The sequence below is a fragment of the Carettochelys insculpta genome, chromosome 4 (genome assembly GCF_033958435.1).
Source record: "Carettochelys insculpta isolate YL-2023 chromosome 4, ASM3395843v1, whole genome shotgun sequence".
Taxonomy (NCBI): Eukaryota; Metazoa; Chordata; order Testudines; family Carettochelyidae; genus Carettochelys; species Carettochelys insculpta.
This window is the reverse complement of record NC_134140.1, coordinates 51,670,543-51,698,092: the sequence shown is the minus strand read 5'-3', so window position 1 is coordinate 51,698,092 and position 27,550 is coordinate 51,670,543. Positions and strand designations below refer to the sequence as shown.

General features: G+C 41.4%; 1 protein-coding gene across 1 annotated transcript in view; it reads left to right on the top strand.

The window, feature by feature from the left end:
- Positions 1-26,477, top strand: part of LONRF1 (LON peptidase N-terminal domain and ring finger 1) — a 34,918-nt gene extending 8,441 nt beyond the window's left edge. Inside the window, exons 3-12 of the mRNA XM_074992826.1 lie at positions 8,073-8,195; positions 10,284-10,430; positions 10,930-11,170; positions 11,267-11,363; positions 14,781-14,895; positions 15,980-16,101; positions 18,702-18,860; positions 18,990-19,152; positions 19,867-20,019; positions 25,069-26,477. Coding sequence (XP_074848927.1) covers positions 8,073-8,195; positions 10,284-10,430; positions 10,930-11,170; positions 11,267-11,363; positions 14,781-14,895; positions 15,980-16,101; positions 18,702-18,860; positions 18,990-19,152; positions 19,867-20,019; positions 25,069-25,227 — 1,479 coding nt within the window. The 3' untranslated portion in view covers positions 25,228-26,477. The remainder of the gene's footprint in view (positions 1-8,072; positions 8,196-10,283; positions 10,431-10,929; positions 11,171-11,266; positions 11,364-14,780; positions 14,896-15,979; positions 16,102-18,701; positions 18,861-18,989; positions 19,153-19,866; positions 20,020-25,068) is intronic.
- The last annotated feature ends 1,073 nt before the right edge of the window (positions 26,478-27,550 follow it).

The window sequence follows — 27,550 nt, the reverse complement described above, 5'->3', positions numbered from 1 at the left end:
CAAAATAATTTGGCTGACCCAGTTACTTTCAGGCAAACTTTTAAATCATTGTTTACATGCTTGATGGGAGAGGTAGGGAAGGATCAAAAAACTGTTAAATTTGGGAGTCAGTGAGATAAGAGAGACTGCTTTTCTGCATTCGTGTTTGTACACTCAGATGTCCATCTTGATGTTGGTACTCTGGGAACATCCATAGGTTGTACTCCTGCATGGCTGCAATGCCACAATAATAGAAACAAATGTTTAAGTACAGCTTAACAAATAAATATGCATATGTGTGTGTACATACTATACTGTATCACAAATTTAAACTAAACATGAAGAATGGCAGAACACTACTGTACAATTAATGAGCTTCTGCCTCATTGCTTATATATAATAACTAGCAGATGTACATGGTGTTACTTAGGTCTTTAACTGAAGTAATATTTTGAAAATAAATGAAAAATGTACATGTGTTTTTCACTGATAGTATTTTTTGAAAATGAAGGTTGGAGAGAGGGTTTGGGGTAAGGAAGGACAAGGGGTGGTTGACTTAGGGCAGAGGGTTGTAAGGTGGGGGTGGGGTGCAGAAATCAAGGCAGGTTGGAGCGCAGAAGTTAGGGCGGGGGAGATACCGGGGCCATCTGTGGTGGCAAGGGTAGTGCTGCTGGGACACAACATTCCCTGCCCAGTAGCTCCTCTTGGGAGTGGGGTATTTGGGGCTATGTGCTTGTTGGATGGGGGCTTGAGCTCTGTGGGCTGGGGGCAGCACTTGGCCTGATGCTGCTCCCCCCCTTTCCCCCGCAGTTGCTCCAGAGGGACTTTGTTTGGGGGCACTGGTCTTCCTGTCCTACAGCCTGTTGAGGGCAGAGGAGTGGCACCCTGTGGGCTGACCCTGGCCAGCAACAGCTGCCTGCAGCCTGTCTGGAGGGGGTGCAGGCGGTCTCCAGCACTCGGCTTTAGTTTCCTAGTGGCCACCAGGTTGTCTGGGGATGGGGAGCCAGGCTGTGGGGGGCTGTCCCCTCTACAGCTGCTCCCTGCTATCTGCATCCTTTTTTGGGAGGGGGACAGAGCCAGGTTCTGGGTGGCTGCCCCCTCTATTTGGCTCCTATGGCCTGCAGGCTTCTAGGGTCTGCCCTGGCCTAAAGCTTCACTTCTTGTGGCTTACAGGTTGTCTGGGGTTGGCTCCTGTCCAGCAGTGGCCTGGAGGCCATGGGGGAAGGTAGCAGGTTCTGAGTTTGGAGTAGGGGAGCTACTTACCAGGCCTTTGTGAGAGGCAAGATGCAGCGCTGCCGGGCCCTCTCTTGGTGCTGCAGATGCCCCCAGTGGCCATTCTCCATATTGCCTGTCTGTGCCCCTCCTTTTTACCTCCCTGCTTCTTCCATTCCTAGCAGTTCCCATTTTCCCAGGCACAACAAAACCCTGACCTTGGCTTAAGTCTGGATAAGAAGTAGTTGGGTAACAAATTTGGTGGTCCTAGCTGTTGCAGTTTAGGAGAAATCTTGAACAAATGGACTTACAGAAGCATAGACAGACAAATATATGCACTCTAAAATGCGTGCACGCGCATGCACACACAGAGAGGCAAAAGTTTGAATATACTGCATTAAAGATTTGACATGTACAGTACTATATAGTGGTTTGTATATACAAAAGCTTTAGTAATAGACTTTGTTCAACTGTCATTTGTGGTGAACATCTGTAGTCTGAAAACTTCCATAATTTGGCATGGCCTGTTTCCCAATTTGCTGGATTAAAGAGATTCAAGTGTATTTTTATCAATTTTTGGTTTTAAATTGTTCAGGATACATGTACTTTTGTCTGTGACGTGTCTTGATGCTACACAAATGTTAAAGAATGTTTTGCTCTTGTATGACACAGGCCAGTCTTGCCCCCAACTTCCCAAAAAGCTCATCCCAATCCACCAGTGGCTCTCAGGAAGGTTCTGCATATGTTACCATATCATGAGCTATTTTAACTGATCACTAAGACCTGGCCTAGGCAAACCTAAGTTTTTTGTCTGTCTTGGAGTGAAGGAGAGGTGTCTGTGGAGCAGGATGGTGTTGGAAGACCATCTCACTGACCCAACAATGGTAGCTTCCCAGCCCTCAGGGTTGGGCCTGGCTCCTTACTTGAGTATTGTGTCCTGATGCATGGCATCTCAGTGGCACTTAAGCTTACCCTAGCCACTCTTCTGTCTGTACAGGGATGAACAGGCGAAATCTTAATGGTGCTGCAAAATCAGTCGCTCAGAGTTGGCCCAGCTGTTTTGTGGTGGACATGAGCTAGCGCAATTGTTGAGATGAGTTCCCAGCTCTCTGCCACTCTGGGAGCCAGGAAACTGACCAGTTTTGCTGGGCTGGTCAGTTTCCCAGCTCCTGCAACCCCGGGGAACCTGGGAACCAGACTACAATTTGGTTCCCATCTCCCCTCAACTTTCATGGAAGTTTGAGTTACGTGGGGGTTGCAGAAACACAACCCCTGCGTAACTTGGGGGTTTACTGTGTTAAATTGACAACATGATTTTATTAGTTCAGGTTGAGCCTCTTTAATCCAGAACTCTCATCTGGTGACATCCACATGATTTTTAGTTAGCAGGATGACCACTTATCATGGGTGTGGCCAAGCTTCCTGTTGTCCCATAGTTTGTTTAAAACCACCAGTCCTGGCTCTGAGTTCTGTCCTATTTATTTGTAATTTACCCCAAATGTCTTCTAAGAACCCAGTAAGCAATAAAAGTGTTAGCAACATGCTAGATAATAGTCCTCCCATAGTGTAGCAAATTCTCTCATCCAGCACCATCAGATCCCCCCACCTCTCCATGTGGGAAGGGAGGGTAGTAAAGAGGCTTTGCATGCTGCTGCCACCTCCAGCTTAATTATTTCAGCTCCCATTGGCTGGTTTCAGGCCACCCCCACCCGCCCCCTAGAGGTACATGTTGCAGAGAGGCACATGAAGGAAAGCCCCCTTTTGAGCAGCCTGGGTTGCAGCAGGCAGGGAGCTTGCTTTGGGGTCCTGCTGGGCTGCTGGCCAGAAGAGGCCTGGGTAAGTGCCATCTGGCCACAGCCTGCTTCTGGCACCCCCGCCTCTCCCATCCTCCAGCTCCGTACCCCAGGTCACCACTTGCTGCTGCCCAAGATCAGCAGTTGAACAGTTAGCTTCCCCTGTTTTCCTTCCGTCCCAGTAACAACTCCCAGACTCTGAACCCCTTCCTACCCTCCTCCCCAAGGCCAGAATCCTCTCCTGCACCTATACTTCCTCCTCAACCCTACCCCGGATTACAACCCCCTCCTTCACCCAGACTGCCTCTGGCCTCATGCCCTCTCCTGCACTCCAGTCCTCTATGCTGAGCTCCTTTTTGCACCCAATCTCAGTACCAGACCCAACCTCTTCACAGAAAAGCTTGACCACTTACCAAAGTCTTGTAGTGGCCCACATCAATAATAGTTCCCCTGCTCTGTAGCTTTTTCCAGCAAAGTCTGACCACCTTTTGAGTCTCCATTCTTAAAAATGTGGACATTCAAGAGGAAAGCCATATTACTTATCTGCTCCAAGAAATCTGCCCCAGATGAGTAGAGGTAGACATTTCCTTAGGAGGAAACTTTCATCATACTTTCATTGAACAGCTGTCATGGGGAAACTCAGCCATTTGTTACGGACTTATGGCTGTCACTTCACAGGTAAAGCTGCCCTGAATTTCCTTTTTATAAACTTGGGTTTCGCTTGTTGATCTCAAGTCATTGTAAAAGTCATCTTGGACTTAATATTAGCAAAACTTGTGAATTAGATGACGTGTTTCAGAACTGATCACCCAAAACAAGGTACATCAGGATTCAAAAAGTTCTATATATTCATCTTTTTGCAGGAAGGAAAAAAAATCTCTCCTGTCAAGTTTTATCTTGCTGAATCATAGCCGAGATCTAGCTGTCCTAATGCTCAGGGACAAAATTAGCTGATTAAAGTCAAATGTGAAAGTTGTTAATTTTAGTATTTTTGGAGAATACATGATTACTGGAGACATGAGTTTTCATTTTTAAAAAAAATGGCAATTTTTTCTCAGCAGAGAGCTTTGTCAGGGGAAGAATTGTCAATGGAAAGGATTGCTGATATGGGAAGATTAGGGACCATTTTTTAATTTAAAGCCTAGCCCATGCCATGCAGAGTCCCTCTTTACTCTGTTCGAGTATCGCCACCCTCTCTATCCTATATTGGTAACTTTGTCTGTGTGTGGGTGTGTTGCTGTTTTTGGATCAGGGCTGAGTGTTTTCTTCATACAAGAGCCAAATTGGCCAAGGCTTTGTAGTGCATTTGACTAGGAGTAGGACTGAGTCACTAATGAAAGTTACTTGACAAGGAAATCAGTTTGTCACAGGTTGGCAGTTAGTTTTCACCGGGTAAAAGGAATGGTCCACAGGATTGAAAGACCTGGGATTTTATTGATAGGCCTTGTGACTGTGGGGTAAAGGGAGAACTTCATAGGCTGAAGTTTCCCCTTGAATACTTGGTGTCTGCTTTGGGTGAGGGATTGGGGTCATAGGACTCAGAAGAGCTGAGTTCTAACGATCTACAGAGGCTGGCACAGGTCAAGCTGCAATGGCCAATACAGAGACAACCAAACGGCCGATGAGGCTGCCTAAGACTTTCCACCAGCCACCAAGCACCAGCCCAGGTTTTACCCTGCTACCTGGATCGAAGTCAACAGTGTCTGATCCAAGGGGGTTTTCAGGGTGTGTGACAGAGCCTATTTGTTCCCCAGAAAAGATGACAGACGAGGGGTCAACTGTCCACAAACTAACTTTCTCTTATTTTAATAAGAGCTGGGTTATTACAATGGAACACTTTTTCTTTCCTATTTATTTATCACCTATTTATATTTTATCTTACTATGTATCTTTTAAATGCTTCTAGAAACTACAACTATGTATCTCTCCCTGTTCCCTGAGTCTCAGCACAGGATTTGGGACTAACTAACTAATAGCCATTAGTTGTATTTTGTTATAGATACAGTGTCTAGGCTAAACCCTTTTTTAACTTACTGGTGACTCCGCGGAGATACACAACTCGGTGCTCTTCCTTGCGTGTACTGTAAGGGAAAAGAAACAAACCAGAACCGATAATGATAATATTTCTATATTAATGTGTAACTATTTAGGTATATGTGTTTATATTATATGTTAATATGTATGTGTTTATATAATTATGCCAGGTTATTTTATCTGGTAACGGGCTTCCAGAATGTATACCTATATTATTATTATTATTGTGCCTGGGTGTTTACCCTGGTAACAGGCTTCCAGCTAATGGGTTGATTTGGGCCTAAAAGGACTATAGTACGAGGCCTCCCAGGAACTGCCTATGTCGAACCCTCTGGTAAGAGAGCCCCTTTACTGCCTTGTCCTGGGAGGAACTAAACAATACTATTTTCCTCTTACTCGGGGCACCCGCCCCCTTCAGAGCACTTTTCTCACTTATGAGAATGGCCGGTGATGTTCTACCCTAGGTCCCCCAGCAACCCAGAGGAACAGATGGATTTATTAAGTGCCTAAGTGAGGTTACCCCTGCTGGCCAGGCAGATGGGACCTCCAGAAGTAGCTCGTAGGCTACTACCTTAGGACTTTTAAGGTAAATGTATACGATTAATAAGTATAGGTACAGACTCCTCAGACTTTAATAGGATACTTGCCTCCTAAGGCCGCCTCAGGACTTATTGACAACGCCTGAGGTGTTATGTAACCCTGCAGGGATTTAAATGATAGGGTTTTCCCTTTAATGGGTTGTCCCTTTAAATTATTATATTGTTATATGTAGAATCCTAGTTGGGGTTTTCCCTTTAATGGGTTATCCCCCTGTGCATCAACCCCCGCTTGGGTGAGCTCTACCCAGCGGAGGGAGCAATCAGTTCTGGATCCCTTTAAAATAGAACCTCTATCTAATCTTCTGTTTTGTATGCAAAAGTAAAGCGGCTAGGTCAGTAGACCGCCTCCTGTGCTTTACAAATAAAAACCCTGGGAACAAGGTTACACAATTTAAGGCGCTTTAAACAATATTACTCTCTGATCTACCTTGTGTGTAATAACAGCAACAAGGGATCAGTACCACTAATGCTACCACTAGCAATATTACTGACAGAATAAAAAAATATAAACCCTAACTCCATTTAGATTAATTAGCTAATAACCCTAATGTTTGTGGGGATCAGATGGTAAATACCTATCCTCCCGATCTGTCTATCCGGTCGCCGGGCCTGAGGGTCTCCACAGCAACCTAGGAAGGAAGGCCTTCACGGCGCGCTTTTTACTGGCAGCTGCGGCAGGCAGACAGGACAGATAGGAGAGAAAAGAGGAGGCCAGGGGAAAAGGCCAGTGTGGTTAACAAAAAACCCCTGGCTAAAAAGTGGCAGCGGCTCCGCCACCAGCCAGCAGAGGCCGCCGCTTATGCAGCTCCCCAGGCAGGGCACCTGCCGGCGCGGTCTGCCTGGCGAGCCTGCCTCAGGTAAAAACTGAGGACTTTAGTGAGTTCAGTTCAGTTCTTCTTGTCGTCTTAGCCGGAGCTCTTCGAAAAGGCTTCTTAGCCGGAGCTCTTCGAAAAGGCTTCTGCGTCCCGCGGTGGCTGGGGTGCGTAGATTGACGCGCAGGTCTGCTTCAGCGCTCTTCGTCGAATCTTCAGCTAAGGCTGAGTCCAGCTCTAAACTCCGTCCCTTTTTGCTCTTCAGTCCGCTGTCCTCTCTTCTGCTGCTCCCTGACAGACTGAGAAAGCCGGGGCTGGGCTCCAGAATTTATAGAGCCAGGGCGGACCTGGTTGAACACTTGCAGGTGTCAGGTCTGCACCTGCGTTGCCCCAGCAACCAGGATGCACATTCCGTTTACATATTCATGAGCATCATAAATGGTCCAATCCGTGCATCTGAATTCAAACCGATGCTCATGAATAGGCAGTTAGCTTATGAATATGCATAGGCAACGGGCAACCCTAACGGTCACTCCCTATACCTTGCATTTACCTGTATTATGTAGTCACTTAAACGCTGTTTTTTATAATAAAGCCTTTTACATTTTAATTTTATTCCTATGTGGATTAGTGGGGAGCACTGTTAAATCAATAAAAATCCAAGTTTTAATTTAAAAATGCTTGACATCTCGAGGCTGTCTGGTAAAGGGTAGTGGAAGGCACACAGAAACCTCACAGCCCATGGCCAGGGACATGTTCTCTAAAGAGGAATTTACAACAAGTTCCTTGAATAGTCTGCTCCAAGTTGTGTTGTATAGTAGGACCACTGTAGTGCCCAGGCTGGATCCAATTAAAATGCCTAGTATGTATCAGTTTAGGTGACAGGGCGGGTAGTGCCTCTCTATTTTTAAGCTATAGCTTTATTAAGTGATCACTTAATCCACCTCTGTGTTTGTGGTGTATTGCTCCCATATGCAGATAAGGAATTTTCCGACTTGTAGCATGGCCAGGAGGATACATGGAAACCTGTGCATCAAGGATTAGTATAGGATTTTTACCCTTTCTCACAGTGCAGATGTGCAAGAGTGTTCCTCACAATGCCGCCATCTCACCCAATCTCTCAGTTACAAACTGACCGGTCAGCCACACACCACACCCAAAAGCAGGCAGTCAGGTAGCATCAAAGACCAAAAAACTATTAAGACTATAGAGGGAACTTTTTAAAAAAATTTGACAAGATAAAGAAACTCTGCATGTTCCATTTAAATTAAGATGGTTAATACTAGTATTTTTTTCTTCTAAAGTAAAATTTCAAAGGTATATTAAGTCAGTGTTCAATTGTAAACTTTGGAAATAACTACTGCTTTGTTCAAAGTTTATGAACACTTCAGCATAATGGACAAGCTATTTTCCTAAGCTCTAATTCTGAGATTCTATTGTAGCTTTGGGGAAGAAGGAGACTAGAGAGAATGGTATGTCCTGCCTTTCTGTGGACCCTCTAAGCTTTGTAGAAGAGTCATACTGCCTTCTCTCATCTAAATTCTCACCTGCATGTGAGAGAGAAAACACATGTAACGTTCTAGTGTGTCCAAATACTGATATTTCTTTAATGAAAATACAAAATGTTACTTCTATATTTTCAGATTTACTTCAGGAAAGCAAAAGTGCTGCATGATGCTGGATTTGTAGATGATGCCTTACAACTGTTCCTACAGTGCTTGTCCCTTGATGAAGATTTTGTTCCAGCAAAGCTAGAAGTGGAAAAGGTAACTTGATACTGATAAATTGTACTGCTCTTTCTCTTAGGTGGCCCACTTACATTAGACTCCCATCTTTCATGTATTTATGCTCATAACCTCTGTAATTATAAGATGTTTAGATGTCTTTATAGTCACACTTTTCTGTGCAGAGTAGAGACACAGGGTACTTGGATGATAAGAGTTTGAGTGCCAATGTGTTTTCTGAAGCCAGGGTTCCCTTTTCCCCAGCTGCCCCTTTGCCCTTACCCCTGTAAATAAAAAATGTATTTGTGAAAACCACAATGTCATTTATTGGTTTACATGGGGTGGGATGAAGTTGGACATGGTTTCAGAAAGGTAAAGCCCACAACCTTGTGGAAGTTGGGGTGGTGTCATAATAGTTAAATACAGCAGATTCACGTGGCTGTCTGCTAATTCATAAAGCTGTTTTTCAAAGCCTCCCTGATTGCTGCTGTTTCTTCATGTGCATTGTTGAATGCCCTGTGTTCAGCTTTCCATAAACCCTGCTTATGGCATCTGCCTCTGCTACCAAGTCTGGCATGAAATTTTCCCACCTTTGAATCGCAAATGTAGCAGAGAATACAACACTGTGCAACTGCGGTGGGGATGTTTGTTTGGGAAAGGTCCAAACAGGTCAAAAGGCACCTGAACCTGGCATTTAAATGGCCAAATACACATTCCATCACCATTCTTCATGTGCTCACTCTGTAGTTAAAGCACTCATGGGTGCAGTCTTGGGTGCCTGTGTATGGCTTCATGAGCCAAGGGAGCAGATAGTGACCAGAGTTGCCTGGTATCACTCTAGGCATTTCCACATTGCCAATCCTGATTATCTGCCCAGGGAAGAAAGTCCCATCCTGGAGTTTTCTGTACAGAGGAGAATTATTAAAGATGCATATGTTGTACACCTTTCCCAACCATCCTGCATAGATAGTGGATCACAAAGATCGTTTCACTGACAATGCCTGCAACATCGTGGAGGAATACGCCTTGCTGTTTATGTGCATTCCATCTTTTGCTCTCTTCCCTCCTCCTCTTTCTCCAGTTTCCCTACAGTTAGGAAACCCCATGGCATCAAAGTCACCCCCTATGTGCTGAACATTTCCCCAAGTCATGGTCTTATGTATCAGATGGTTACCGGTTATGTGTTGGCTACCTGGATCGCTGCAGCTCCGACTGAAGATCTGCCAACCCTGAATTAATTTCCCACTGACCGGTAGTTGACTCATTTTGATATTGCTACAGTACACGGTGGAGGGACAACAAATCACAAAGTACTATGAAAGTGGCCTTTCGCATGCAGGTGTTCTCTAATCACTTCTGGTTGTCCCAGACCTCCGAAACGATGTGGTCCTACCAGCATGTGCTGGTTTCATGTCTCCAGAACTGGCACTTCACTGTGAGCAATGCGTCTAGAGCAGCTTTGCATTCCTCTTATCCCGTTCAGTATCATCCTCCAAATCATCTGCGTACATCTCATCCTACCACTGGCTTTCTCTAATATAATACTGCATGATGCTTTAGGAAGTGGCCATGACACGCTGCAACAGTATAAGCTGTGCAGGATCCGTGTTTGCGCTGTGCAGCTGCATGAGCCAGGGCAGGCTTTTGGTGAACAGGCCAAAAAATGGTGTGAAATTCATTGTTCTAGACCTTTGTTTTCCAGCGCGGGACACACACACATTACACTCTGGGATGGTATCGGACAACCACAAGCACTTCTGGCATGCTTTTTTCCTATAACACACTGGCATGAGAACCCAGAATGCAATGGGGCTGCAGGTATTATGGAGATAGGTACATACAATGCATTGCTGATGCAGTCAAACCTAGCTAAAGCAATGGAGACAAACTTCAGTTTTTGGACATTTATGGACACTCATTTCCAACTTTATAAAATCTAGGGTAAAAAGTGGACTTCAGTATGTTCAACTTTATTTCGTAGTGTAGACATAACCTAAGTGGAAGGATATATATAAAATAAGAATTTTAGATATAAAGTAATCTGTTTTATGATGGTTAGGTAGTTACATTAACTAAAGTCCTATATAAAACTTTCCTCCTAATCTTAATGTTAAGATGTTTATCTTATAGACATTATGTGATTTGCTGTCACCAGAAAATGTGAGAGAGAGGCTGAAGGAATCTGCTTGGACCTCACCTCATATTCGAAATAAATCTTTTACACTTAGTTCTGAAATGGAAGAGTCCGACTGTAATCTACAGCTTCATCTAGAGCAGGTAAGTAATAAAAACCTATACTTACACGTGTTTTGCCTTTGGTTGGTATCTGTCCAGACATCAGAACTTAATCTTTATTTCAAACTTTTAAGTTTCTTTCCTATTAAACATGTATACTGCTACACCTGACTTTCTGTTAGTTTCAGTTTTTTCTATTAAATTTCACGTGCCAGCTGGGAAATACTTTATTAAAAAAAAAAAAAAAAAAAAAAAAATTGAGAAGTCATAAGACACAACCTAATGAACTTTTTATTTAAGATTTAACACTAATAATGCTAAAAGTTCATCCCTGAAGCAAACAGAGGTTTTAACCCCCCCTTTTTTAATATCAGCAGGGGTTTTCTTGACTACCAGATTGCATACATTAACTCTTGGGTCTGGCTGTGCAGTGAAGTTTATTGATGTCTAAATTTGGCTTCTACTTATTCATGTTCATCTCTTACATTATTAGTTAACAATAGTTATACACTTTCATATTTTATTCATTTTATTTCTGTAGAATTTTGGAATGCCAGAGCTAACACTGGAGTCTGTCAGAGGAAGCCTGAATAGTGTACAATCTGCTCATGCTCTTAACTCAACAGAAAAGGTTACTAAAGGAGATGGATTAAAAAGGGTTTCTTCTGAACCTCTGCTTTCTGGCCAGGAAAAAGGTGCTCTCCTAAAAAGAAAGCTTTCCCTTTCAGAACAGGATGCAATGGTGTTCAACGATGGGGGAAGCAAACACAAAAAACAAGGAGGTAAATAGCCAATTACTGTCAAGATTAGACATACTTATTTCAATTTGTTCTATCTTCAAGCAGTATCTTTTTTCTTGTTTTTTGTTTTTCTCTTAGAAACAACAAAAAGGGACACGGCATGTTCACTGGTTTGTAGAACAGTTCCACAGCACTTAATTGATGTGGCAGATTTTGAGTGCTCTCTGTGTATGAGGTAATATTTTGTATCTGTATGGTATCTTCCATATGTTGGCTACATTTATAGATTTGGGTATATATCTTTTATGTGTAAACTGAGGCAAAGAGGCTATGACTTTCTTTAGAGATCTATTTTATTTGAGAATAGTGGCCTGCAGTGGGCATGAAGTTATTCTAGAAGAGCATGGTGATCCCTTCTGGACTTCTAGTCTCAGTATGAGGGTATTTTCTACAGTGCAATGTAAGCCTGGAGGAGTTAGAATTTGAGCGAGCAGACCCTGTGTTTAACCTAGAGCTTGTGTGTCTACACACTTGTTAGCCCCAGGTTAGGAATTGTTAAACCCAGAGTCCCAAAGTGGGGCTTCCGCATCTTCACTGTATTATGTGTGTCTGAGTCCAACCATAACCTGATTTCCTAGAACTGTCCTAGAATATGGTCACCTTAATTCTGATACTCATAGGCTTATGAATCACAAGTGGCTCTTTAATGTGTCTTCTGTGGCTCTTTGCAGCACATAATATAAACACTGATTTTAACTAATGAGGATAGTTTTTACCAAGTTAACTGATTATAATTGATAAAATACTTAGTCACTTTGCTGTGATACATTAAACTAAATATTTTCTTTGTCAGATGTTTCATTTATTATAGTACTTGATGTATGTACATACATAAACAACAAGGTCACACTGACTCTTGGGAAATTTTGATTGCTTATTTGGCTTATCAGCCATTGAGAGAATTGCTATTTTGTTCGTGGCATATGGTAGAAAAACTTGACTGTTTAGTGAACTGGACTTTCCAGAGGCCAAAGAAAACTGGCCCTTGGTATTGCGAAATACTTTTGGCAGATTTCCATAGCACAAGTTCAGTGGGGCAGTGTCTATATTTCAGAGCTATAGGGCTCAAAGTAGGGGTCTCAGTTTGACTTTGGCTTGGATCCTTCCTCTCTGTGCAGTCCTGGGATGTGGGTCTGAGCTATGACTTGGTGTGATCGGCATGTAGGTAGGTGAAGGGTGATTAGACTTGAGCCTTTGCTTGAAGCTTTCATTGCAGTGTAGACACACAGATTTCCTGTTGCCCTTAGAATTGCAGACTAGTGGCTGTACCTACATGGGTTTGAGTCCCACCTTTACACTGCTAACACCCATTGTGTCCGCACACCATTTTGCTAAACTACAAGTTGAACCTAGGGTCCCAGGACTCTGTGGAGCTGAAGAGTCCAAGCCCTTTAATTTTTTTTATTTTTTCCCAATCTTCATGTGCTGAATGAATTTTGCAATATGTGCACTGATATGGAGGTCATGCATGACCAAATTCTGTCTGCACATGGATGGAGTGTGTCAGGGTGGGAGTGAGGGCAAAGGGAGTGGGTTTAAGGCGGGTGAGTTCTGACTGGAGGTGTGGGCTCTGGGATGAGGGGTTCAGGGTGTGGAAGGAAGCTCAGGTCTGGGGCATAGTGTTTGAGTGGGGGCAGCAGGAGAGATGGGGTTTGAGGTGCAGCAGGCTGTTCGGGGGGCTGTGGTGGGGAGAGAAGACATTTCCCCCAATTCTCTCTCACTGCAGCAGCTTGGGACCAGGGTGCCTGTCTACTGTTGCCTCAGCTCTGGTAGAACTGGGCCAGGGGAGGGCATCACATTATGGCTGAAGTAAATCTGGCTGGGGGAGGGGTGCTGTGGCAGGTGTAGGGCTTAGTTAGCGGCATCTCTCCCCACTGCAGTTCCAAGCACCTGCGCGGTGCTTAATAGGCAGCTATGCAACCACACATCTTCGAGGAAACTTAGGGCTCAGACTCCGTATCCCAGCTTGTTGCTTTCTGTGTGCACGTGTTCCTGGATTGACTCAGATCATGGCGGTCTTGTGAATGTATCCAAGGTTCCTTGGGGCGGATTTCCTTAGTCCTCTGACTGTCCTGTGGTGCTATTTATTGGTCTCTATTGCACATGGAAGCCACGCCTCCCTTCCAGGGGACCATAGTTCTGGTTGCTGTTAACCCATTGTCTGCTGAGCACCATTGTGCAAGCATGCTTTCATAGAACTAGAGTTCTTAATGGAGGGTGCTCAGAAGAAGCTGTTTGCAAAGAGCTGCTTCCTGACCACAAAATCAGAGCTAAATTTTGGTGCACGCTGCCTTTCCTTGTATGCACCTCCCAGATGGTCCTAGGAGCAAGAGCCAGAACACGGAGCAAGGACTAAGCAGCTGCCCTGTTGGAAGAAGGAGCTGCAGAACTCCTGGTTCTACATGGCTAGGAAATGACAACCAGCACCCCAGCTGCTCTGTCCCTGCTTTGTTTTTTATGTACCCACCTTTTCCTCCATTGCCTTTATTGGAGCTGCATGTCCAGGGGTGTTAGGCATTGCAAGCTGTTGGGATCATGAGAGGGAGCTAGCCCCAAAATATCCCTGAAGTTTCTTGTGGTAGCAGCTTCAGCTCCTCCTTGCTGCTGTGAACAGCTTGCCCAGGCAGGAGTCTTCCTTCCACTAGCTCTACTAATCCAGGAGCTGTGCAACTCCCAGTTGTGAGAGGGGTAGGCACTTAATCCTGTTCTGCTCTCTGATCCTTGCTCCTGGCTGCCTTCTCCATCTCCTGCCTTGGGGTTAGATGTGTAGAAGTGTCTTGGGAAAAGTGCACTGTGAGAGCATTTACTGGGATCCCTTCTTGCTCAGCGTGTTTGTGGGTGCAAGGATAGGGTTTCCTGAGAATGATGGAGCAAACAGCACCTTAAGCCCTGGGGATTCTCTTCATCTCTTTGCAGCTGGGCTGGGTGTTTTTTCCCCTCAGCAACCTATATTTAATTAAACTTCAAAACAGAGAAATACCAAACAAACACATTCATTGAGTTATCCCACTTCAAAAATTAAGAATTGCAAAGTTTCATTTTAATACTCTGCCAGCTATTTCCTAATTATCTTGGGAACAGATGCATGTTGGCATATTCCTGCCAGTGTGGTGCTGCTTGGAGGTAGAGAATCCAGGTGTTAGTTTTGGATGGTAGATCAGCATAAATTTTGCTCAGTCCTGCAGTCATTTCTACAGAGGCAGCCACCAAAGGAGCCAATTTATTTAGTTTATGTATTTGTGTGCCCCTTATTGGCATGTGAAGATTAAATCATATAGCCATTATAATATCACATAAATTAATGCTTTAAGAAAGCACTGTTGGCTTTTGTGTTACTTATATAAACACAGCGTTAGACATTGAATGTTTGAACTGAGAAGTGTGACCGAGTTGGCTATGAAGGAGAGAATACATTGTTGGAAAAAATGGGAAATGTTCAATTCTAGGATAAATCCTTGTATTTCTGACTCTCTTTCATTTAACTTGTATGTTTTTTTCTTAGTGCATAGCTAAACTTCTTGAAATTTGATTTAAAATTTTAGAATCAGTTTATCAACTGCTAACACAATTTTCTTTTTAAAAAAAATTTCAGGTTATTTTTTGAGCCAGTGACAACCCCTTGTGGGCATACCTTCTGCAAGAATTGTTTAGAGCGCTGTTTAGACCACGCACCTCAGTGTCCCCTATGTAAAGAGAGCTTAAAAGAGGTAAATTTTCAGAATACCTGTTGAACTATAGTGGAAGGAATGTTCTACATCATCACACACAAACCAGATTATTTGAGTCTATTAAAATCTTAAATACATTCTGAATCCAGAAAAACAATTAGGTATTGACAGTGCCTCAGATTTTCCATGTTTTGGTGGCCACATAAGCTGGAGAATTAAAGCTTTACAAACTTCAACGCATAGTCAGTAACAGTTCCCTTGCCTACTCGTGTAATCTTTACTATCACCTTTTCTGCCTACTAGTTCTCTCTCATGGGGTGAAAAAGCTGGCAAATAACACTGAGTGGACAAGGGGTCAGCAACCTTTCTTAATTGGAGTGCTGAAATTTGACCTTCTTAACCTCTGTGTACAGTCCCAGTGCTGGGAATACTTTTTAGTCACTAATAGTCCTACTTAGAAAGGAGCTTAATTAATAAGATGCAGCATTTTAGCTGGTGGTCTGTTAATCCACAAGCAGAAGGGCTTTGAGCAAGCTCCTAGCTGCATGGGGGGTTTTGGGGCGGGGCTGAGCTCCTGCCTTGTGTGCTGGTGAAAATTGGTTCACATGCTGCTCTTGGGTTGTGTGCTGGGTGGGTTGCTGACCCGTGGACTAGACACAGATCTTATCAAATGTACCAAAGAAGTTGTTATAGTAATTTTAGAGGCTACAACTAATAGTAGCTAAGATTGCAGGAACATCCGTTTACTGTCTCTTTTAATACTGTTGTGTTAAGACAGATTTTGTAGACCCCTGTCCAGTTACAAAAATTTTAACTGAAAATAGTTCTGAATTTTTGCAAAAAAAAAAAAATGGGGGGGAGGGGTGGTGGGAGGGCAGTCCTATGGCACTTTAAAGACTAACAGATTTAGGTAATGAGCTTTTGTGATAACACCCACTTCATTAGGTCATTACCTAATAAGTAAATGTTTGTCTTTAATGTGCTACAGGGTTGCTTGTTTTGTGAACCTACAGGCTAACATGGCTACCCCAGTGAATTTTTGGTTAATGTTATATAAGGATATTGCCAGGTATTTGGAAGAGAGATGTTTTGTGGTAAATACTTATGGTAATTTTTTTAAAAGTATTTGGCTATTAGGAAATACAGTATCACAGTACTACTGGAAGAATTAGTGATGAAATATCTGGCTGATGAATTATCTGAGAGGAAGAGAATTCATGATGAAGAAACTGCTGAACTCTCGGAGTAAGTCTACCATGTTTTTTTTTTAAACCCAAGGAAATATTGAAAGCAAGATTCTTTTTGCAAAGTAGCATTGTCAAGCACAGTCCCTCTGGGTGCTGAACTTGAGGTTTGCTTGTGCTATGATCAGAGATTCTTGTTGGCAGCAGTGCTTATTTAATCTGCACAGGTGCCCCTGTTAGTCTTGTGCTCTTTAATGAGGATAAATAGGTCTGCAACAGGTTGTCCAATTGTGGCTTCTTTTAGACTTGCTGTCTCAGGCAGAGTCACACACTTGTTTTCTCATATACGAGCTACAAATAAAACCTAATTTTTAGAACTTAATTTTTAAATTGTTAGTTTATATTCTTTGTATTGAGCGTATACCTTATTAGTTTTTTCAGGGTCCTTTTTCTGCTCTTTGGTCATGCCTTTCTCTCATTCCCATTCTTTGAATTGTATATAGAGCTCCTTCTCTAAAGGAGCACTTTTTTCTTCAAGCACGTGTAAGTCCTGAGGCATCAGTCTTTGTTTCGCTTGCCAGGCATCCTTCCCAGTTAGTGACGGCTATTCATATGTGTATTAAAGGGCAAGATTTGCAAGAGCTTTGAGTCACTCCAGAAAAACAGTCCAAGTACAGGTGGACTGTCCAAGAGTCCATCTTACACATCACCATTCTGAAACTCAAACATGTAAATTTTGTTGTTGCCGGCACTTTCTTTGTATGGTTTAACATCTGTCTGAGTGGTGTGTGTGCACTGCTGTCTGAGGAAGGTTAGCTAACCCACTGCAGCCACCAGCTGCTGCCCTAGGCTAGCCTACCTGCTGTCTTCCAGGAGGTTTTTCTATTGTTGACACAACTAACGGAGTGCCAGTGTCCATGCAGAGACTTTGTAAGTTTGCCTTTGACTGCATTTTCTCTTTCTATACAGCTCATGATAGGCCTAGCTGCCAGGTATCAGTCTGCGTCTTTGTTCTGTTGATGGATGGAGATTTGCGAGATTGCTTTGGGATCTTTTGATCCTGTACCATTTGTACCATACTTGATACTTCCTGAGTTGGTGCTGTTGATTGCGCTGAAATTTAAATATTCGTGTTAGATTGAGGTCCAAATCTCCTGTCTCCTTCAGAGGATACTGCCTGGAAGCCACTTCAAATGGAATATCTATAGGATCACATCTCAAATTGTTGAAGTGGATTTAAGGGGATAGGTTCTCCCCTGCCTCTGTTGTTGCTTCACTACTCTCTCGCCTTCCACTTTGCTTCAAAGCCTCATCTCCTTAGGTTTTGCAGTGAGGAAGGAATCAAAAGTGGTCTCCCGAAGAGAATAGGTAGGGAATATGTGGGAAGAATGAGCACTGCTACCATAATCTGAGTGTAGGAGCACCTCAAGAGAAGCTCCCACTGGGAGGTATACAGTACAAAGTAGACATGTTCGCATCCTTAGTTAATTCTAATGATGGCATTTCTTAATTTGGTAACGGAACATATTAAATATCGGGAACACTGAACTTAGTATTTGAATTTACTAACTTCAGAAAATTAATAAATATCTACTAGTATGGCATGAAGTTAAAGAAGAAAAACATTTTTATAAGGCTCTCTGAGCTGAAGAGTTAAAGATAGTATGACTTAATGTGATCAGGCCCACCTCTCTGTTTATATGCCATCTGTTCAGTTTCAGCTTTGCTGTTATAAGTAAATGCCTTCTGGCAGACCCTGGGGAAATGCGTATTTCTGCATTTCCCTCAGAGTTGTTGTGTGATACTGGAAAAAAATGAAGTCGTGGAATTGAGTACTTCTCTAATATTTTGGTTTGTAATCTGAAGAGTTATTTTTGTTAACAGGACAAAACATTTGAATAAAATGACTTTCAATGAGTTCCTTTTTTAACGTTTAGTGCTATCTGTCTGGAAAATGCTCATGAAAAATTAACGCAGGCAATTTACAGTACAGAGGAAAACACAGTATACAATAGTAACTTGATTGGTTTAAGATTTTTTTTCCAAGATTTTTTTTTTTAAGCCACACACAAACAAAAAACAAACCTTATTTTTCTTGGAAGCAGGCACGAGCAGTTTGCATCAAAAGTTACCTTATACCATGCAATAAACTTCATCTTTTACCAAACTGTCATTCTCTGTTAGCTGCTTGCAGCTATATGAGCCATGTAGTTACACAGCAAATTTTGCATTGTACTGTACTCTCCTTTTTAGAGTCTACTGTTGGAAGTAATTCAGCTGATAACTTGCAGTTACTGTAACTGCAGAAACTATTCTTTTATTTTTGGTGAAACTTTCAGAGTGGTGCATCTCAGAATAAGTTTTCTTGCAGTGGTAGCTTATGTTACAAACCACTGAAAAATACTTGGTTATAAACATTTGATCGGAAAAAAACACACCAATGCTTTTTGTAACGTTCTTTTAAATATTTAAAGAGCAATGCATGTTCACCCTGGTAAGAATATTTTGACTTCTGGTATAATGAAAATCTAGGGGCGCTCAGCACTAAATTCTTTTTAAAGTCTTGTTGACAAAATAAATGTATTGCAGCGATTTTGCTATTAATTGGTCTTGTAGTTTGATCTCAGATGTGTATTTACTCTATTTTGGGTTTGTCTCTAGTTTGACCAGAAATGTTCCAATGTTTGTTTGCACTATGGCATACCCCACTGTGCCTTGCCCTCTTCATGTGTTTGAGCCAAGATATCGTCTGATGATTCGCAGAAGTATGGAAACTGGGACTAAACAATTTGGGATGTGTATCAGTGACCCTCAAAACAAGTAAGCATACATTCTGATTGTCTTATGCAGCTAAGATTTCTGCATGGTTATTCCCACAATGCCCCATTTTTTTATTGCAAAAATGTTTGAAAAAAGTGAACTTGTTGCTGACAGTACTTCTGGTTCTAGTTTTGCAGATTATGGTTGTATGCTGCAAATCCGGAATATTCATTTCCTACCTGATGGACGATCTGTTGTTGACACAGTTGGTGGAAAGAGATTCAGAGTTTTACAGAGAGGGATGAAAGATGGATATTGTACTGCAGACATTGAATATTTGGAAGATTTTAAGGTATCTAGAACTCTCTGAGCACTAACACTCCTCTTACCCAACAGTTTGTTCTACCATTTGTTCAAAAAGACTCAGCTCCAAATGTTTGGAGTCACAGAGCAATTGCTGGGATATATGGTTCTCCCATACTGAGCAAAATAGAAATAGTTAACACTTTTCTAGACACTTTGTGATGACAATTTTCTCTTAGAATTGTGCATTTTTTTTCTCCATCCAAATCAATACTATCAACTTTTTTACTTCATAAATTATATTTTAATTTTATCCATAGCCAATAACTATTTTTTTCTAATTAAATTAAGAAGTGGGTTTTTGGGACAACTACTAGCTATTCACACCATAACTCTAAAACATGTCAAAATATTGATTTCTAGGGTTTATTTGCAACAGATTTAGAAATTGATCTAAATATTCTGACTACAGTGAGAATATAATGAAAAGGTGGGGCTGTCAAATGTGCATTAAATATGCAGAATGATTGATTTAAAGCAAGACTGTGACCTACTTGAACACGTTTGTTAGACATAATTCTTGTCGTGGCTATTTTATGGGTATTTTGGTTTGAAGTGTGGATTCTGTACCACAATCTCTTTTTCTTCTTTCCTCCACCACCCCTCAAGACGTGGATGAATACTGAGGCTTGCTGATGATTGTTACTAATGGTTTAAATTGAATTCTGTGTGTATTTAAGCTTATGATAGTGTTCTGTCTTAGGTTGAAGATGAGAAAGAGCTGAAGAAACTGAGAGAACTTCATGATGTAGTATACAGTCAGGCTTGTAGCTGGTTCCAAAGTTTGAGAAACAAATTTCGCAGCCAGATCCTTCAGCACTTTGGCCCAATGCCAGAGAGAGAGGAAAATCTACAGGTGGGCTAAGATTTTCAGTGTTTCCTAACACCTAACCTAACATACTTGAAACAATTGTTACAGGGGTCTGCTATGTGGGGGAGGGCGAAATACTTTCTCCTATATTCACTATTTATTCTTCAGGAAGCAGTGAGAGGTGATTTCTGCCCCTTTTTTGTGCTACTGTTTTGCATTGTTCCTTCCTGGCCATTCCAAGTGAGGGGGCTAAGTGCTTTTTAATTTACAAGGTTAGCAAAAAAATTAAACCAAGATGATAATTGAAAATAGCTTCTTAAACTATTGGTTAATCAGATTTTTTTTTATACTGTTACCTAGCCCAGTTCATTGGTGAATTTTTAAAATTTGTCCCTACATATCAAGTGTTCCAGTCTCCTCTTTTGTGGACATGGGATGGAAGCAATCTTAGTAGCTTCATAGGTACCTCACTGGTTACAGCTCTTGTGGATACAATTTGTGCTTGCAAAAGCGATCTGCAAACAGAATTCAGACCTGAGCACAGTTGAAAGCTTTCCCTTTAAAACCAGTTTCATTTAGCTAAGTTATTAAATTGTTTCTTTTCATTGCAAGACTCCCCTAGTATTTTCCTTCTGAAGACAAGGGCACACAGTCTGCAGAAATTCTTCAAACACTGATTACTACTTCTGCATTAATACTCCTACTTCTCAGCCAAAGCTCTTTTTGCAAGACTAATTTTGACTACTGGGTATACAATAAGTTTTCAGTTAAAAGTAATACTTCACATGCTCAAGTAATATTGCAGATATTAACAGTAGTGATTTATATCATATTATTCTCCTTTTGGGAATGCCAGTGTTCTTGCTTATTAGTGATGATCTGTGTTTTCAATTGTTACTGTATTCTCCCCTGATAAATTACCAATTTTTGTATGAAAGAAGTTGTGGGTTTCACTGATTTACACCCATTTATCCAGTGTCTTGGTTTTTTGGGGGGGGGGTGTGTGGAATTAGACACTAATTCTGTACGTAATTGTTGTCCTGCATTTCTGAGATTGAAGCAGTGTTATAATGTAAAACACAAGTGTAGAGGTCAGAGAAGCACTGTTAATATGGCACTGTGATTGGCTCACAAAGAGCTGTTGCGTATTATTTTTTGCATCCATGTAGTGCAGTGTTAACTTTTACTAGGCAGTCCCTCTCAGATGGAGAACGTAAAAAAAGGCAAACATGGAGTGAAAATGAAAATCTGTGTCTTAATAGCAACAAGAAATCATTGCTTAAAAATTTTCAAGAAAGGTTAAGACTGGAATAGAGTGGATGCATTGCACATTGCTGGTTCTGCAACAGTAAAGTCAGTGCTTGTGCTAACAGAAGCATGTTGGAAGCAACCAGTACAAGAAGCTTAAAGAAGAAAGAGAGCTTTGGGATAAAACAGTCAATATCAGGAGCTTTCATCAGGGCTTTAGTGGAAGAGAAGATATGGCATGGTATGATGGTTGTGCATGCTCTTCATCGCGCAACCTCTGCTAATTTCAGAGACGCCTGTGGGTGACTGTGACAATACTGTTCAGCAGCAAAAACCTTTCCTAATGCAGACAATCTCTCTCAAATATCCACAAGAAAATTGTTTTAGAATCTAATCTGATTAAAAGAAATGGTGGAAATGTGGGTATTTTTTTTTGAGTCTCCTGATACTTTGGACTGTCCAATTCTTGACCTTTTTCTTTCCATTTGATTTTTCAAAACAAGTAAACCAGCATTGTGTTGTGATAGTCTGACACCCATTTTGTCAATGCAGTGATAACTGACCTGTGTAAGAACTCTTAATTCTGGCATGACTCAAGGTTCCATTCAAGCCCCAGTACGTTTTAATCTGTATACCACGGATATACCAGCAGTGGAGTTGAAGAAATTCATGCATATGTGTCTCTTTGCTTTGGCTGTTCATTACATAAGTCTTCATATCATCAGCTGCATCCTCATCTGAGATCTTAGCTAATTAGCTGATTATTTCCAATTTTGAAAACTTAGGTATAACCCCAAAAAAACCCATGGTGACAGCTTTCTCTCTGAAGAATAAAATGGCCAGGACCAAATTATGTACAGTTCTGCAGCGAGGGCATTAGCCATCAGACTAATCCAAAGTATCTTGGCATTACACTGGACCGGAGTTCAACCCTTCAACATTTAACCGCACATATCTGACATTATCTTGAATGTTCGTATCAGGAAGTTGGCCATAACATATGTTGGCCATACAGTGCATGGATCTTAACTGTAACAGTTACCTTTGGAATATTCTTCGGCTAAATATAGTCCACCAGTGTGGTGTCTTAGTTCTCACACCAAATTCCATGATACGCATCTTAACATCCATGCCAGGGGTGCTCTAATCAACTCCAGGTGACTGTTTTCTGCTCATATGGCATATCCAGATTCCACAGATTAAAAGAGCTGCCCAGGCATGTTGTTTTCTCACCCATGTCAGTGAAAATACAAGGATCCTAGTGCACAGTGGCCTGCAGAACCCACCGAAGACAAAACTTAAAATCTCGCAACCCTCTGTGTACCAAGACCTTATGCTCAACTTGAACCCTGAGGCTCAGTGAAGAGACACATGGAATGTCTCAAGTGCTAAAAAGAGTTTAACTGAGATGCTGAGGAACCTTTGGGATTTGATTCCAGGTAGAAAGACTGCTACGGATTGAATCACTTCAGGACACTTAATAGGAGATGTAGACAAACCTTCCTTAAATAGAAAATGAGACAAACCTCTATATGTGACTGTAGACACCAGGCAGAAATGATGGAATACATCTTGATGCCCCCTTGGTTCTTTTGCCAGGGGCCTGAAGGATAGTCACCAGCTAACTGCTGCACGAAAGTGCTGGCTATCAAATCTAGATATAAATTTGTAATCATTACTACCTACCCAATCCATGAAAAAGATGTCACAACTTAGAAATGTACTAACTTGTGGACACATCTAACCAATTCTGCTTCCTACATGGGTAGATTTGCATGGGAGTTTACACTCAATCAGAAACGAGACGCTACATATTGCCTATCCCGCTAATCTGAATTAATGCTGCACTGTCAGCAGCTACTGGTACAGAAAAAAAAAAGTATGAAATCTTGCATCATTTGGATTTGGCACCTTTTCAAGCATGTGAATAAATTGAAGACTTTTATTATCAAGGATGAGATGATTGCAGCACCAACTGTCTGTTACGTCTGTTTTTGCCATATCAGTAGACGAGTTTATACTTCAGTGCCTGTCATGTAAATAAATAATGCATAGACAATATCATCCCAAGATCATTGTGTAAAGCAGAAATTCTGAAGACTGGCAAATAATCAAAGTACCAGCAGATACTGTATATCAAGGTAGTGTTCATAGTTGAAAACTTGGGAATCATAGTATGATGTACAGAAAACACTGGAGTTTGCTCTGATTCACTGCCATTTACTGGATCGTGACAACCAAAATCTCAGCTGAAATGAACACACAAGCTGCAGGGGGGGGGGGGGGAAACGGGGGGGGGGGAGAACCTTTTTTAAAAAAATCCTTTCAACATTAGAATACAAGAACAAAAAAGGGTTCAAAACCTTCATGATGCTCAGCAAAAAGTTGGAGTACAAAGTGACCTCTAATCTGAACCTTGAAATGTTGGGTGGTAAGTGAATTTTGCTTCCTTTTACAAATTGAACCTCTAGTCTGGCTCTTTTCCAGACTATGGCAGGTCACTACTGTATAGCAGCATTATCAACACTTCATGCTTACTGGGCTCTTAGAAGACATGTAGGGGTAAATTACAGCAATAAGTACAGAATTTGGAGAGCCAGGACTGGTGGCTGTAAACAAACTTGATGGGACCATGCAAAGCTTGGCCACACCCATGGTAAGTGGCTGCCTACCTAACTAAACTCCTTGTGGATTGCAGATGTTGCCAGGTGAGTGACAGACTAGAGCTCAACCTGTACATCTTATGCCACAGCGTTTTCCACTATTTGCTGTTAAGGATGGAGTTTTAAATCTAAAATACAAGAAACATCTCTCATCCTGACAACATGAAACTGGATGTGCTGGCTTTTTGGAGCAGTCATGAAGATCTCTTCTGAAAGAACTTCGAAAAGAGTGTATCCACATACAAAAAAGTAGATAGAGTGATCCGCTCTTTTGAAAGAGCGTCCACACAGCTCCCACTCTTTCCAAAGAATGGGCCAGGGATTAAAAAATCAGGTGCCAGGAGGACTGCTTTTTCAAAAGAAGTTACTCTCCCTGAAACAGGAGGGGAAGAGCACTTCTGAAGAGTGCCACATTCTTTGGATTTACTTTAGAAAGAACGTTTTTTGTGTAGATGCTCTGTGGAATCTTTCAGAAAAGCCCCCTTCCTTCAAAAGAACTTGCTAGTGTAGACACAGCCCAAGAATCTCAATGTGAGCAAGGATACTTTGAAGAAAATTATGTAACCGTAAAAACCCCAGGGTTTCTGGAATGACTACTGAGACAAAATAACTTTTGTATATTAAATCAGGCATACTGTAGTAAAATGAAGGGAAAGTCCTGATCTCTTTTGAATTTACCAATTTTTGAAAATTAAACCAATTTAATGTGTTTGAAAATTATTGGCATTCTGTTCACAAATGAAAACTGAAAATGCAGAACACTCATTGCTTAGTATAGTGCCATAAGCATAAATGATTGTCTTTAGCAATGAGACATAGGACAATTGTTAAGATTGTGTGCAGGGATTTTATCTTATTGTTGAAGGGTGGAAAGTCTCACTGAAGTTATGCATTTTGAGGAGGACGGTGGTTGGGAGACCAAAGTATAAGTGCAGAGGGTTGAGAGCAGTTGTGCATGGGACCAAGAATGTCAAGTTATGAAGGTGAGGGTGCACATCTTGACTCAAGTGCAATATAAAACAGGAATCTAAAGAAGGGATTCAGGGAGAGAGTAATGTAGTTGAAGAATCGGAAGAGGATTATAATTTGGATCACTAGCTGCATGGTTAGTTTTTGCCTTTTGAAAAAGTTATTAATAATCTTGTATTAATTTAATAATCCAATCTATTCTCCCTAATTTTAGGCAACACCTAATGGACCAGCTTGGTGTTGGTGGCTTCTAGCTGTACTCCCTGTAGATCCCAGATATCAGCTTTCAGTTCTATCAATGATGTCTTTGAAAGAACGCCTAATCAAAATCCAGCATATACTCACATATTTTTCTAGAGACCAGTCCAAGTGACTAACTGCCTGGATCTTCCTGAAGAGTTACTCTATTCTGGTTGTAATCACAGCTGGAGTTTTTGCTGCCTTTGCACATTTAGTGTTGGTTTGAAAAGTGTGGTGAAACTGCTTCCCTCTTTCTCTGAGCTTCCTGCCAACTTCTCAAACAATCTGGTTCTTTGAATGGGCACAGCCTTCAACTAGAAGGATAGACCACTAAAGTTGCACGCACAGATTTCAATCCAGCCACAGTATGGAAAAACTACATAATTTGCACTATGTATATGAGAGTGTCATGCGAAGACTTGAGAATTTGCCACTGACTTTCTAAAGCTGTGGGAAATGCAAGACACAGCCCAAGTTTACAGCATATTAAGGGTGCATTTTTTCTTTTTGCAAATAAGAGCTTGCCTCAGATACAACTGTCCTGTTGCTATTTGCACAAACATTTGACATATAGTATTGAATGTTACTGTTGGAAGTTACTGCTCTTGATGAATTGTCTTGCCTATGGCACAGATTCTTACTTTTATCTTGCATCATAGAACAATTACATGAATTATATGATGAAATTAGAACTGATTTTTTTTTCAGGCACAAGTGCAAAAAAGATGAACATGGTACTTCTGTCAAGGATAATTAAACTGTGAATGACTTGTATACCTAATAACAGTGCATGTTTTAAAGGGAAAAATTAAAAACAACTTTTAGTACCCGTTAAAATTGTATTGGGCCTTTCAGAGCGGTGGTCCTTCTGAGCACTTAATTAGTTGATAGAGCTTATAACAAGAAGCTTTAGTATCATATACTAGGAATTGTGCTTTCAGACTTTGAAGAAACATGCTTAAAGGGTGACTTTTAAAAATGTTCATGAATTTGTTCATGCCTCTATGCCTTATTCATTAATAGTAGAGCCCACTTTTGTAATTATTGGTTTTTGCATATTTGTGAATGTCTGACACATTGGCTTTATGTAAATTGTTTGTAAAATATTTCTTACAAATCTTGCTTTTGCTAATATATTTAATTTTCAAGAGAAGTTGAGTTTGTAGTATTTTATAACTTTACTCTTTATTTTTATAAAAATTTCAAACAACGGCATTTGGTGGGTGGGTTTCATACAGAGCCAGAAGCATTGTTAGCCTAGATCTGGGTTGCAAGCACTTCATGGACATGATTGTGGTATGCACATTGATTTGTCACCATCAGTTCCTGTTCTGTTAGACCAGGAGCCAGTGAGATCTCCTCAGAATAACTTGGCTGTCTTGCTTTTTCTTTTCTGTCCCTCATATCTTAAATTGTCACTATATTTAGAGTGTTGGATATTCTTCAGAGTTGAAAAAGTTACACTTTGCACTTCTACTAAGTTGGATGTCCGTTCTATTATCCTTTTGTGGTTTTTTTCAGATATTAGAGGCACATCAAATTCCTGCAATTTGTTTTCCTACAGCCTTCTCAGCACAACTTACTGTTTAATTTTGTCTGTGGAAAATGACAATTTTGGCTAATAAGAGTGGAAAAGCACTTAATTTATTTTTGAGCTGTTTTCAACATAATGTTCAACAGCTTTAATCAGGCTAGGTTCTCCATTTATTTGCTCCTCTTATCCCCTCTTAACTCTATTTCAGGCACTAGCAACTCTGATTTTTATAGTTTCCTTGATATGAAATGGCAGATATGCTCGATGGTGTAAAATGAGTAACAATCCTATCCAAATGAGTTGCTTCTCCCAGGTGTGAAGTTCCATTTGAGGAAGTTTCACTTGCCTCGCCTATCCTCCTAGCCACAAAATAGAGATGAGAGAGAACTAGGTTTGGTTCACCTGAGTGAGTGAGTGTGTGCAGGGGTGGGGGTGTGTTGAAATTGTCTGACACCCTGCACTGGTGCTGAAGTTCGTCCCCTACCCGTACTACTTCTGTAGTGGTAACTTTCTAGTGCAGAATACAGGGTGTTACATGCTCCTTCCAACCTCAGTTCCTTTTTCGCCACTAGTGATGGTGCATCACAACAGCTCTGCTCTAAGCCTTGGCTGTTGCTTCTCCCTATCCTTAATCCTTTGTGGGCTAGTTTACCCATAATATTACTTTAGAGTAGTTGATCCCCTTAGGGACTTGGATCCCTGTCACAGCTGAGTCCCCAACCTGGCACTTTGAGTGCAGGTAATGGGGGCCAGCTAAACGAATAGAACACTGCTAGACCTTGTCTCTGCAGTTTCCAGAGATAAGTTTTCCCTGAAATCAGTCAGTAGATACTACCAAGTGAACAAAAAAGAACCTGCTTGGAATCTCTTCCCTAAGGGCAAACCCCCCTAGCCTAGTTTCCACAAGGGGTTAGAAAGAAAC